A 15,039-nucleotide genomic window follows, 5' to 3' on the forward strand; every position below is an offset into this window, starting at 1 on the left:
CCTACCCCACATCATGTACATATCCACTTTGAGAAATACTGCTTTTGGATAGATTATTTTGAAAGTACTGTACCCCTAAGGCTAACTTTCCTTCAACAACCACAGAACCCTGGAATTTATTAATTTAATCATGTAGGATTCTTGCTGTAATTCAGTATTATTCAGATAGTCTTGGGCAATATGAGTATTATTGAGCCTTGATACTGACTAAAAGTTGAACTTTAACATATAGCTTATCTACCTACTCTTTGGACACAAGTAGAAAGTCCATTTAGCAATTGCCTATAGTGTTATAGTTTAATAGGCTAAGAATGAATAAGGCTAAAGTCATTGATTTTAATTTCTCCAGAGGTTTTTATGCTTTCCTGTTCATAGAGTATGAACCCTTTTAAAATAAAGTATACTGTACGTAGTAATAGGTAAGAACGCCTCGTTGTCTTGGGAGGCTATATGATGTCTTCACTTAATTCCTCTAATTTGTAAAACAGGGCTGATGATCCTATCTACTTTATTGTGAGGGTTAAATTAAATGTTGCATGTAAAACCAATTATGTGCTATTAAGTATTTGTTAAATGATTGGATAAATGGGGTAGTTTTGTGGTCCAAAGAAAGTCTTCTCTATGCTTTTAGGTGGTTTCCAGTTGTTAGACCCTGCCTTTCGTGGCCTTTAAAACAAAACAAAACAAAATCAACTTGTAAAAGATCTTCTAACAGCCTTTAGGTGTACTGCTTATAGGCTATATTTATCTACTTATTAGCAAGATGTGGGTTCTGTTGGTCATGATTTTAAATAATTTGAAACTTGATATTAACCCAAGATATTTTTTCAGCTGAAGTTGAAAATCTGAATTAGAATAGTATTAGTCATAGCTAATGGTTAGGTCAACTCTTTAAAATTAATTATGATTTAATAATCCTATATCTTTGCCATGGGAGTCGTTTGTACATTTTGAATTCCACATTATGCTTCCTTTTCTGTTTCCTTTCTATTATGTTTCCTTTTCTAACATATAATGCAATGAATAAATTTAGTGGCAAACTTAATATAAAAATTATTTTTTATTATAATAAATAATAATAAATTATTTTATTTATTTATTATTAAAATGCTTGTGTTGAGCATGACACAGTGTATATATCTTCTCAAGACTTTACTTTATTCTAAGACTGATTTAGCCTCTGTGCCTTTATGCCATAACGTACAGATGCACACTTTGGTTATATGCGTGTTTCTTGGAGGGCCTGTAAGTTATTTTCAAGCAAACAATTAGAAAATGGGAAGGTTCTGATAAGGTTTAGAAGACTAATGTTTTCTAACAGTGATTATGCTAGCAGAAATTGTAAATAGTCAAAATAATTTCAAATATTCTTTATATGATTTTACCCAGCTTTCCCCCAACTTGAACTTTTATATGGATGAGACATGGCATTGCCTGCAACTCTTTATATTAAAGATAAGACTGGAATTGAATTTTTACATCCCTTCTCCCCACTGTTTCAGAGTTAATTGACGTTTTGCTTTTGTGGATTTCTTCTGGTACTTGGTTGCATCTGATTCATTTATAACATTGAATCGAGGGTTTTTTTGGTGTCATCGTCTTTGGCATGAATGTTATTCCCTCATCGTGGCAGGAGTTGTTCTCTCATTGTGGCAGTGAAAAATACTTTTTCTTTAATGAAACACTGTCTAAGCCAGACTTTACTATATTGGAAAGCCAGCTGTTATACATTAACCGAATTATTTTGTATTGAGGCTTTTAGAATGTTCCTAATATGACTATTTCTCTTGAGTTCAAATAGATTTTCTATAACAGAAGAAAGTGGTTAGGAGTGAAGGCTTGGGAATCAGATGGATCTGAGTGCTCTACCCACAGATCTTTGTGATTGTAGGCAGAGCATATACTGTGCAGCTGCTTCCTCATCTGTGAAATGGGGACAGTAATCCCTGCTTCTCCAGGTTTGCTGTAGGGATTAAATAATACATGAAAAATTCTCTACTCAGTGTCTGGTTCATAAGCCTTCAGTAAATGGAGTTATCAGTTTTAAAGGAGGTCATGTGCGTGCATTTGTATTTTTAAAAAACACTAGAAATCTTATTCTGTCTTTTTCAGGTCAGTTGAACATATTGATGGTCAGAGTGTCCTAACAGACTCACTATGGAGGCGGTATAGTGAATTTGAGTTGTTGAGAAACTACCTTTTAGTTTACTATCCGCATATTGTTGTGCCACCTTTACCAGAAAAAAGGGTAAGAAGTGAAATGGCAGTATAGTTCAGAAGTATTTAGCATTGAGACTATTCTTCATGGTTGTTTTGTTTATCTAGGCAGAATTTGTTTGGCATAAACTCTCTGCTGACAACATGGACCCGGATTTTGTGGAAAGACGTCGAATTGGTTTAGAAAACTTCCTCTTGAGAGTTGCTTCACATCCCATCCTTTGTAGAGACAAAATCTTCTATTTGTTTTTAACACAGGTATTTTTCTTTTATTTAGTCTTTTAAAAAAATTCATTTGACTTGGGATTTTTTAAATTTTAAATTGTGGAATGCTTATTCTTAAGGATCCTTTTGGAGCAGCTTTGTTAATTTATATGCATTTCATGGTTTGTTCTGTTTTGAATTTCCAAAGTAAATTACATCATTCTTTTGGCTAACATTTTTATCCTTAAAGATACTAAAGATGGTACTTTTTGGTATCACTTAAATGGTATCAGAGTTAGCCTTTAGTTTTTTGAAGCCCAGGTCTATAAAATCTTGGGTCCATCTCTGGTAATCTTTTGGAATCTGGACTGTATGTTTAATTTTGCAGTGAAAGGAATTCTTTTTTAACCTTTCTCTCCCATCTCCCCTGAAAGAAGAACAGAACGATAGGTATTTAATTTGGAATATTCCTTATGGGCTATTTTGCAATGATATTTAAAAATAACTTTAATTTTTAGGAAGGTAACTGGAAGGAGACTGTGAATGAAACCGGATTTCAGCTGAAGGTAAGGATAATTGTATGAAATAATTTGTTATGTTCCTTTACAGTTTCTAGCACAGTGCCATGCACTTAATGGGTTCTTGCTGTTTACTGAATGAGCGAATGTTGGAAATTGGCTTTGCATCTAATATCATTGGTAAAGTTTTTAAAGAAACAATGCAGTTTATTTTTGATTGGTGTAATTTTTGTTAATAGTGAGACTATAATGGGCATATTTATGAGTTTAATTCTATTGGGAAAGAAGATTTTGAAGCAGTAATTTAGATACAGGCTACAGATTTTCCCCACAGTTTAGTCATATTATACATTGTATATTTTTTTCTTCCCCCTGTCCTTATCACCACCACTATCAATGGTGACCCCATAATTGCTCACTCTATTAAATAGTAGACATGCTTCTTCTGTCTACTGGGACATGGCCAGTTTTGAGTGGGCGTAGAATTCATTTTGTATTAGCGTCTGTTAGTAATACAGGCCTAATTAGATTTTGACAGCTTTTCATATTCGGTCATTAGAATTAGTGTCTGGGAATGGAACTGTTACCTAAAAATTAAAGAGCATGTTGGTCATAAGTTGGCCACCCTAACTCCAGTCTACTCTCCCTCTTGTTCCCAAAAGTAGTTTAACACTGGTGCTTGCAAATTTTTAAAAGTTTTCATCTCTTGTGTAAACTGAATAGGTAAGAAGAAAAAGTAATATAAATTGATATATAAATTGATAAACAATTCACATGATAATGCAGTAACAAAATTCAGTAGGTCTAGGCAACAAGAACAAAATGTCTTTACAGTAATTTTAAGAACACCCCCTAGAGATTTATGCATTGGTATATAGGTATTTTAATTTTAACATAAAAAGACAAGGAAGAGAAAAATTTTGTCTGCACAGAAAATATAATCAAGTATCTAATTCTGTCATAAACCAATTTTAACTTATAAACATATTGTTGGCAGATAACATGAAAAAATTAGTATTTTCTTGGCTATAATTCATTATGGTGCTCAGAGAGAATACTGGAATTTTGGTTTAGAGATGGTTTGAAATAACTCTGAACTTTAAAAAATTATTTATATTTTGATAGAATTTTCTGAGAACTAGTCCAAGATTTCTTAGGAGCTAGTATTAAAGAAAAGAGCAAACTAAAATATATTTTTTTTAGTGATGTCTCTTTATATAAAAAGAACATTTAAAAATTTTTAGTCATTGATTTAGTCATTAGTTTAGTAACTAGTTATCAGTTGTTTGTCCTTAACTCAGTTTTTGACCATAACTTGGGTGGCCTTGAGAAAACTCCTAAATTTCTCCATCCATATAGACTATGCTTTTTACAGAGTGCTTTGAATCTTGTGTGTAGATGCTATTTAAGTGTTTAGATACAATGTTTTGTATTTGGGTAGCCTTATGGTGAAATCTTAGTTTCACTTTCATAAAATCTTTGAAAGGTAATACTCTGTACACAATAATTTGAAAAGTCAGAATTTAAATGAAATGGACCAGACATAAAATGTATGGGGAGAATTTGGAGACCCATGCAAGGAAATGGGACTTTTTTTTAAATGAAGCAGGGTTTTTTTAAAAAATATTTATTTATTTATTTGGTTGTGCTGGGTCTTAGTTGCGGCACATGGGCTCCTTAGTTGTGGCCCGTGGGCTCCTTAGTTGCAGCTTGCCGGCTCCTTAGTTGTGTCTCACGGGCTTCTCAGTTGCGGCTCGCCAGCCCCTTAGTTGTGGCATGTGAACTCTTAGTTGTGGCATGCACGTGGGCTCTAGTTCCCTGACCAGGGAATAAACCTGTGCCCCCTGCATTGGGAGCGTGGAGTCTTAACCACTGCGCCACCAGGGAAGTGAAATGGGACCTTTTAGGACTACACATACACACACGTACGTGCATGCATACATACAAACGTATGTGAGGTTGTCCGAGAGATAGAGAGAGAAGGACACACACTTCACTTATCTGGAGGTCATGTATTTGGCAGTTACAACTGACCCAATCACAGTTGAAAGGGGGGATTTAGAACTGACTTCTGAGATGTTCAAGTGGATGTAACATAACTTACTATAGTACTTACAGATATACTTTGGTCCTTTCAGATAGTACCCACTTAATTTTATTATAGTTATTAAAACAAACTTGGCTATCTGTTTTCTAGGCTACAACATATTAGAAGAAAATTTAAGAGATCTAAAAGTGAATACTGCCAGAGACAGGCACACTGTTACAATAGTGAAATTGACAGCTGAGCCTGCTAGTAAAGGATAACAGTGATCTGAGAGTCAGACACTGCAGTATGGAGGCCTCTGGCATGGGGCCAAATCCCCACACACCTATGTAACCCCTAGGGCTTCATTGTGTCACAGGTGGATTCAGTATTAGTTGTTTATAGTGGTTACCTTGAGGCTTCAAGAAAAGGTTGAATTGCTGGCTGAGTACTCGTAATTCAGCGTTTCTTCTTTTTTTTTAGCGTGGCACTAGTTTTTTGATTAAAAAAAATTTTTTTAATTCAGTGTTTCTTAAAGTGTGTTCAGTTGGCTTCATGAGTCTCAATTGCTGGGATTGTTTGTTCAAAATACTGAATCCTAGAGTTCATTCCAGACATATTGATTCCCACGAGCCTAAAACTTAAGAACCATTGCTGTAAGATGACAGATAAGAATATTTTTAGGGAAGATAATTTTAGAAGATTATCAAAATTGGTAAAAAAAAGAAAAAAAGAAAAAAAAAGTTAGAACCTGAAGCAGTATCTTATCTGAATATCATTAACATTAAATGTTTACTACGTGCTTAAGCACTGTACTCTAATACACGGTCATGTTTTTTTGCTGACAGTTGCCTCAGTACCTTTGAGGTTAGTTTAGTATTATTCCAGTTTTTTAGATGAGGAACTAGAGAAAGTGACTTAATGGTGGTATAATGTTGATTGTTCTCAATTATTGTTTCAATTTGATGGCTATCAACTTGAACTAGTCTACCTGACCGTGGAGCCCTGTCCAGCAAGAAATCTCCAGCACGAAATTTCGCAAACCACTTTTGACATGTTCGATTAGTCACAGCACCTTCTCCATACACTGCACAAATCTTTCTGTGCGTTTCAGTTGCGTTTTTACCTTTCTTGAAATAATAAAGCATAATATGCCGAAAATGCTTTTTTTCTTCCATCTTTAATATTAAAATTGCTACACAAAAATTCACCAATTTTGTTAAGTCTTTTTTTTAAACGCACGCTGATATGACAGCCGTCACATACAATCTAACAAAATTGTTTCGAATGAAGTTAAAGACAGCTGAGTGCTACTAGAGCCATCTTACGGAAAAAACCGAACGAAACTTTTGGCCCACCCAATACTTTATTATTTATTTATTTATTTATTTAAAAAAATCATATGGTATTTGTTTTCAGTTCACTCTTTTTTTTTAAATTAATTAATTAATTTTATTTTTGGCTGCGTTGGGTCTTTGTTGCTGTGCGCAGGCTTTCTCTCATTGCGGCGAGCAGGGGCTACTCTTTGTTGCAGTGTGAGGGCTTCTCATTGTGGTGGCTTTTCTTTGTTGCACAGCATGGGCTCTAGGCATGCAGGCTTCAGTAGTTGTGACTCGCGGGCTCAGTAGTTGTGGCTCATGGGCTCTAGAGTGCAGGCTCAGTAGTTGTGGCGCACAGGCTTAGTTGCTCTGTGGCATGTGGGATCTTCCCGGACCAGGGCTTGAACCCATGTCTCCTGCATTGGCAGGCGGATTCTTAACCACTGTGCCACCAGGGAAGTCCCCCACCCAATACTTTAGTTTAAAGTAATATCATTTAAACTCAGTTCTCTCAGTAAGTTACTTACGTGAAAGTAAGTGTCATCCATATGCCCAAACCTTAAATGAATTTAGTCTGACTCAGAAGAATCCAGAACCCTGTCTGTTGCTTGGAGCAGGGACTGCCAGAGAGAAGATCTGGGCCTTTAGGATCTCTGCTAATCCTGCAGATTCCAAATGCTGGGTGCCTACTGTCAGGTACTGTCAGGTACTCTTCTAGGTGCTGTGGATACAACAGCAAATAAGCTGGAAACATTCATTATCTCCATGTTCTTATGGAGCTTGTATTGTAGTAGTTGGAGACTTTAAGTTAACATTTATTTAAGATACTTTGGAAGTTATAGGTGATATAAAGTAAAACAATCATTACTGTGAGAGAGTATGACAGCAGGAATTTTTTTCTGGGGGTTTTTTTGAGATAGGTGACAATAAAATTTATTGTTCAAATGGGGACACTTTTGAGAATAAAAAGGGGGTCTGCTAATAATTAGATTAGGGACAACAGGTGTAAGCCAGAACTGTCCTGGGAAAACTGCATCACATGGTTGAAGAGAGAACATTTGAGCTGAGACCTGAATAGTGAGAAACCTGCAGTGGAGTCAACCTAGCAGGTAAAGGGAGAATGTTAGAGAGAGGGCAAGCTGGTAATGGTTTACTAGGCAAGGTTTGGGGGAAGATAAGAACCTGAAAATGAAATAAAGGAAAGGCAAGGTCTAGGACAAGGAAAGTAAAGTATGTAATAGTCATTGGAAAGGGAAGGAGAGGTGGGGATTAAAGAACATGGGAAAGGAAGTTAAGTTGGGGCTGTAGAATAGTCGGGGTTATTTTTTTCATTCAGCCAATACTTACCGCATGTTTTTCTTGTGCCAGGCATTGGGAGGCATTGGGGATACAGGCATGAACAAAGAAGATTAAAGTATTGCCATGGCAGCCATTGTGCAACTCTAGGAGCCCCATTCACATTGTGCTTTTCTTGTGGCTCTTATATTCTAGTGGACAGCTAGGAAACAAGAAAACAACTCAGGGGATTTCAGATAGTGCTGTATTAAAGGAGATAAAGTAGGGTGGTATGAAACAATTATGTAAGGGCTTCTTTAGATATTTAGTGGGGAACCTGATAAGATGGATGAATGGTAGCCTGTCAGATTTGGAACAGCCTAGGTAGGTGTTTAGAGATCTAGCTTTGGGGAGAAGTTTCTGATTTGATGACATTTTAGGCAATTTCTCTTATTATGGAATCTTGTGAAATGATGAGCAGATTGATGGGGTGTTGTGATGGACTGACCTGATAGAATGCGTGGTAAGCAAAGGTTAGGATGGTGATGGTTTACATTTTATATGCCTTCTATAGTGGTAAAATGGTAATATTAAAAGTAAAAAATAAATTGGTAATATTAAGTATGAGATTCAGAAAAAGATACACATGAAAATTTTCTTTTTTACTGATGGTTTTTATGTAATTTCATTCTTATTTAAAGAATCTCATTTGCATGTGACTATAAAGTCATTAACACGTTGATGTTTAGTGATTTGAATTCACTTCAAGAACATAAGGGAGTAATATTATATGCCTTAAATTCATAGTTGCTTTAATTGTAAGGACTTTCACATGCATTAGCTCCTTTGCCCTTGAGATGTAAGAAAGGTCAAGAATTGATAAAATACCCATTTTAGAAATAAGAGAATCCCCTGAATTCAATGACAAATTAAGCTTTAGATATTCTTGATAGCTCTTTGAATTGCTTTTGGTCTGAAGGCTTAGGAGGCTGGGTTTATGGAGTGGTGTACTTGTTGCATTTGTTTTTATTTCTTTAGCCATGTAATCTGGGGAGCCCTAGTAGTTTTGCTTTTGTTTGTTTATTATTTTGGGAGTATTTGTAATTAGAGCATTAGAGCTTATAAATTGGAATAATATAAAATATTCAAGCTGATTGGGGTTTTCAAAACCAAACCACATTATGAAATTGATTACTGATTGAGCTACCTTTTATGAACCGTATCATTTTTGTGCCTTGGTCAGAAAAAAAAAATTATATATATATATATACACACACACACACACACACACACACACACACACACATTTACTTATTTATTTTTAATTTTTTAATTTTTTTTAATTTTTTTTTTTTTTAATTTATTTTATTTATGGCTGTGTTGGGTCTTCGTTTCTGTGCGAGGGCTCTCTCCAGTTGTGGCAAGCGGGGGCCACTCTTCATCGCGGTGCGCGGGCCCCTCGCTATCGCGGCCTCTCTTGTTGCGGAGCACAGGCTCCAGACGCGCAGGCTCAGCAATTGTGGCTCACGGGCCCAGCCGCTCCGCGGCATGTGGGATCTTCCCGGACCAGGGCTCGAACCCGTGTCCCCTGCATTGGCAGGCGGATTCTCAACCACTGCGCCACCAGGGAAGCCCCTAATTTTTTAATTTTAATGAGAACATATGATAAGAGGACAGGATTTGGCTATATTAAGTATAAATTTATACAATGAAATTATTATTTCATGTTGATCCTTCTGTCTCTCCTTTGAAATAAGTTAGGGTAGAAATAAGTAAAGGTAGTTAAATAGTTGTGTTGCAATATCTAGAAATAAGTAAAGGTAGTTAGAAAGTTGTAACATTTCCTGCCAGCTAGAAAGGAATTAATTTGATGTCATCTAGCTTGGTTTTTTTTTTGGCCGCACCTCAGGGCATGTGGGATCTTAGTTCCCTGACCAGGGATCAAACCTGTACCACCAGGGAAGTCCTCATCTAGCTAGTTTTAATTTAGTACAGGCATTTCCATATTTCTTTATTTTCTAAAATACTGATTATGAAAATGAGAAAAACCAATGTACATTTGGTTGACATTCCACCTGAGAACGACCCTCAGTAATGCACAGGCTTCAAAGCAGTAGTTTTATTTAGTTTATATATACAGATCATTGTTTTTCTTGATTTAGAGGAAAAGGAAACTACTTTTTTCACACGACGTGTTCTGTTATAATAATGCAGAGCTATATGCTTGCTAGTGTGTTGGTGTTTACAGTTGTTTTACTTTGGTATTACTGAATACCATGTGTTCAGTTTAATTTATAAATATTTTTGTAGTGTTTTAAAAAGTAACTACTAAGCTGTTTTTTGGGGTATGTTTAATGTGTTTGACACAAATGATACGAAGAAAACTGTACTTGAGCATCTTAATTCTAAAGGGAAAATAAAACTGTTTGGATTTATACCCTGAAATGTAATTATATTAAGTGAATAAATTATTTTTTCCAGGCAGACTCCAGGTTAAAAGCGCTTAATGCAACATTCAGAGTGAAAAACCCAGACAAGTAAGGTTTTGTTTTAATAACAGTTACAATGTTGTTTTGAATGGTGCCTATCAATCTATTTAATTTTTCATTTCTGAATGTATGCACTTTATTTGCTAAGTATTTTAAATAGTAATTCACGTTAGTGAAATCCTTTTACAGTCTAAAACTGATTTTGAAATTTGGTAATTTAATTGGGATTAAGGTTGTAAGTAACTGAAGTTTTAGAAAATTAAACCACTGCTTTTTCCCAGAAGGATTTATTAAGTGTTGTTTAAGGTATCAGAAAAATGAGAAAAGTATTTTTAATTTCATATAAAATAGTTTTTCTTATTAGACTTTGCTTGTCAGATATGTACAAAACTCAAGATAATATATTATTTATTTTAATAATAAACTACTTTGAATAGCAAAAAAACTTGATAGACAGTTGCATACTAGTATAATAATTTCGTGGAGATGTATTTATATGACAATTACCTGACTTCATCAGTGTCGCTTTGGTGTTTGTGAGAGCATTTCTATATTAAAGAAAGCTGGTGTATTCAGAAATAACTTTCCCTAGGGTGGGATCTAGGTATTTAAGATTTGGTTTTGTTCATTCTCTGAATTTGGTGGATAATTCAGGCTCTTCATTATATGGACCTTTACCTGAAGCTTGCTTCAGCTGTACTTTCCAGGTAGAAATGTGCTTAGGTAGATGAGGCTTTTCCATATTTGGTGACCAAGTTTATGAGGTCTGTTAGAATTTCTCTAGTCAGGCCTTCAGCATTAACTTCTACATAGTGTAAATTCTTAGCAGGCAAAGACCAAGTTTGCATAGTCTGATAGCCTATTGTGCTGGACTTTACAAACCATAACACATTAACATTATGCCTCTGGTTTTTAGTATACATTTTGAATATAAAATATAAATAAATATTTTAAAGTTTCGTAATTAAGAAATTGTGATGGTAACCATTGAGGTTTTTATTTTATTTTTTTAATAGACTTTATTTCTTAGAGTAGTTTTAGGTTCCCAGCAAAATTAAGTGGAAAGTACAGAGCTCCCAGGTACCCTCTGCCCCTACACTTACACAGCTGCCCCTAGAGGCACAGAGCCGCCCCCATTATCCCTTACCAAAGTGGTACATTTGTTATGATTGATGAACCTACATTGCCTCATTGTTACCCTCTCAAAGTCCATAGTTTACATTAGGGTTTACTCTTGGTGTTATATGTTATATGGGTTTTGACTAATGTATAATGACATGTATGTGTCATTATAGTATCATAAAAAGTATTTTCACTGCCCTAAAAATCCTCTTTGCTCTGCCTGTTTATCCTTCCCTCCCCATAGCCCTGGCAACCACTGATCTTTTTACTGTTCCCATAGTTTTGCCTTTTCCAGAATGTTGTATCATACAATAAGGAGCATTTTCAGAAAGGCTTTTGCTTTGTAATATGCATTTAAGGTTCCACTGAGGTTTTTATAAGGGTTATAATGACATCCATGGTATATGAGATGTTCTCTAGGTTAAGAACTAAATTATGTCACCCTCCAAAAAAAGCTTTGGAAAACCTAAGCAGCAAAGTTTATGACATTGGTGAATGTACATTCATTAGAGGAGCATGTAGATGAGACAGTTTTTAAATTAATATTTAATATTATTGTTTTGTCAGTTGAATGTTTTTTAATTTAATGAAAAATATTTTGTCAACTGAATGTTTGTCTTCCCTTTTCTGACCTACCAGCTTTTCTAGATTGCTAAATTTTATTTAATATCCATATTATATATAGAATTTTAAATGTGATATGACCAATAACATAAACAAGGCAGTTTTTTGCTCCTAAGTTCTTGTTCAAGTATATAATTAATGTATAATTAGTAATAGAATTTGTTTGCCTTAAGTTTTAGATAAGAGAATTATCTATATCAGTCATTGTTGTAACAGATTTTTAATATACAGAATCTCTGTTCTAGGTCTATCTGGCCCAATAGATTAATTATTATTCATACCATTACTGAAATAGTTTGTATCACTAAAATACTTTCATTCTGTTCTTTCTTAAAATCTAGAAAACCAGAAAGATTGTTTCAGAGGTTTCAAATGATACCTCTTCATGCATGTTTATTTTTATTCAAACTAGACTGTTAAAAGTACTGAGGAGGAGGACCTTGAGTCTCTACTTTTTTGTGGCCATATTTGGCTGATATTTAGGAGGCAGACTGAGTGATTGGTAGAATGTATGGGATGAAAGAGAGGAGAAGGAAATACAGGTGGCACCTAGGTTTCATTCTTTAAACTGCTAGGGAATAGAGGAGAGAGATTTGATGGGATAGGGGAAGATAAGTTGAGCTTTGGATATGTAAACAAGTACAAATGTCTGCTAGTTAGTTGGCTTCATAGATAATGGCTTTTAGGAGAGATTTGGGCTGGAGTTATATATTTGGAGTTCAGCAGCATGTAGATCATAATTGTGAAGCTTTGTGAATAAGTCACATAGAGTGTGTAGATTGAAAGATTGGTTGTAAGATGGGTGAGGACCTAGGGCTGAATCCTAAAGAAGCCAGTGCTTGAAGGGCATTTTCCAAAGTGTAATCTGAGGATTGTCAGCATCTGAATCCTGTGAGTGAGTTTGTTATAAATTCAGATTCCTGAGTACCAGTAGGGCCTCTGTGTACAGTTGTGGTGGTTACTCATGCCCTCTTTTACTTAGAGGCCCTCAGTAGTGTTCTTAGCAAACACTTCAGAAGTCCTTTGCATGCTAAAGTTGGCGGTATAAGAGATGAGTGAAGGGGGTGAGTCCTGCAAAGGAGACTTTAGGAGTGACCAGAGAGTAAAAGGAAAATCATGAGAAATTAACACTGATGTCAGGGAAACAAATTTTTGAGGAGGGTGAGGTCAGGTGTTACATTGCTGGAAGAACAGTGGTAATAGAAGTTTCAGGTCTTATGGAGAATGGCAGATATCAGATTATAGAAACAAAGATTACTGAGCAGCATGAAGATTAAGGTTAGAGACAATGAGTTTATGGTTGCACCATAAGATTTTTGCACCATAACCTTTTTCCTGTTTTTCTGTTTCAAACCAACAAATATTATCTCTATCTCAGTTCCACAGTGTAAATTATGAAGTATGACATCTTTTCTTGGCTTTAAAAATACCTGGAGAAAATATGGTTATTTTGTTTTAGAACTTTCTGAGTTTGCATCAGTGTGTAAATGTTTAAGGCTAGCAAATAGTTAAATAGAATCAGTTTTATTATTCTCAGGAACTGCTGTTTTGTCTTTCAGTTTTTGACTTTTCATGAGAAAAATGATGTTTTGTTTCCTGTTTCAGGAGATTTACAGAACTAAAACACTACAGTGATGAACTACAGTCTGTCATCTCACATCTTCTTCGAGTCAGAGCTGTAAGTGGTCCCCAAGAACTTTTTGACAGACATTAAAAAGGAAGTGCTTCTCATTTAATCGTTATGTTTTTAAGTAATGGAAGATATTTATGATGAATAACTGATTTTTATATTCAAATTTGGTGTGTTCATCACCTAAATTGCATTTTTTTAAAATTGTGCAATGTTTTCTGGCATAAATAACTTGAAGAATTTTAGCCTATAGTTTTCTCTGTAGTCTGTATATGGTTGTTTTGACATCTTATCAAAGGGCCTACCATTTCAGTGTTGGAATATAATTAAGTGTAGGATTTTAGATCTACATATAATATCCTATTCTTTCAATGTTTTTTTTTTTTAAGGTTGCTGAATAGTTAACACTGTGTTAGGCCATTCTGTGTGCTCTTAAATTATACTAAATAAATTTATGTAGGGTAATGGTCTGCTCTGACAAAAGGGACTAGAAATCTACGAATAATGATTGTACTTAGCTGTACAGTTTGGCTGTAACAGACATGGGAGAAAAATATTTTTGGGTAAATTAAGGTAGTACCTGAAAAATGTTGTGTCATCTACTCTGGTCCTTTGGGGTAACCTAGAGGAACCTTAGAACTCTCCTTAAAGGCTTTGAAAGACGCTGGGTTACCAGGTGTAGGATTATATCTTAGGCTGATTAGAATCATCTTGAAATGAAATATATTATCTGGGATTTGTTTTAATGAAAGGGTCTACTGGTAAGGAGTGGAGAGTGGGGGCAGTTTTAGATGCAACTAGATTGGCTGTATAATAATTGTTGAAGGTGAGTGTTGGGAAATGGGAGTATATCTTACTATTCTCTGCTTTTTGTATGTTTGAAGATTTTCATAAGTATAAAAAAAATAGAGCAAGGGAAATAAATCCTTCTGAAGTATCCTCGTATTGGCCCAATCTGTGTAACCGTTCAGAATACTATAGGACTTCTTAAAAAAATTATAAGATACTTTCCAGGAAAAGAAAAGTTACCTGTGAGAATTATTAGGGTAGAGTCAAGAACTGGGTATTGGAAAGGACTTGTGAATTAATGAGATAAAATTTCTAGGCCCTGAGCTGCTTTGAAGTTACCTAAACAAATTAGGCAGCAGTTCTTGTGGAAATTGGAGGTGGGGACAGAGACATCCCGGAAGACTGGAAGAACACTTCATACTGCTTTGTCTTCTGTGCCAGAAAACTTGGAGAATCTACTCAAATTAGAAGTCTATCTGATTATGAAAGCCGTATCCTCCTTAAAGGCCTTCAACCAAAGGGAAGGGGGGCACCCTGTAGAAAGCATCATGTAGCAGGGAGCTTAACAGTTCTGAGAGTCTAGGGCAGGCAGAGGTACACCATTAAGCAGTCACAGGACTAACCCCAGATATTGAGATGTTCTCAAGCAGTCCTTCACGCCCAGAAGAAGCTAAGGGACGAGGCAGAAAAACCATCCAGAATCAGATTTATCAGAAATAGCAGAGATGAGGAGTGAATTGAACAAAGTTTAACAGTTAAACACTCAGAAAATCCATGAAGCATAGGTAGTAAATTTGAGTGAGATCTAAAGGAGGGAGGAAATAAT

At 35.3% G+C, this 15,039-nt stretch overlaps 1 protein-coding gene across 1 annotated transcript in view; it reads left to right on the plus strand.

Moving 5' to 3' along the window:
* SNX4 (sorting nexin 4) overlaps positions 1-15,039 on the plus strand; it is a 66,832-nt gene that overhangs the window by 17,588 nt on the left and 34,205 nt on the right. The window contains exons 3-7 of the mRNA XM_007182784.2: positions 2,113-2,248; positions 2,326-2,475; positions 2,940-2,987; positions 10,041-10,096; positions 13,400-13,472. Coding sequence (XP_007182846.1) covers positions 2,113-2,248; positions 2,326-2,475; positions 2,940-2,987; positions 10,041-10,096; positions 13,400-13,472 — 463 coding nt within the window. The remainder of the gene's footprint in view (positions 1-2,112; positions 2,249-2,325; positions 2,476-2,939; positions 2,988-10,040; positions 10,097-13,399; positions 13,473-15,039) is intronic.

The sequence above is a fragment of the Balaenoptera acutorostrata genome, chromosome 4 (assembly GCF_949987535.1).
Source record: "Balaenoptera acutorostrata chromosome 4, mBalAcu1.1, whole genome shotgun sequence".
In the NCBI taxonomy this organism is placed as follows: Eukaryota; Metazoa; Chordata; class Mammalia; order Artiodactyla; family Balaenopteridae; genus Balaenoptera; species Balaenoptera acutorostrata.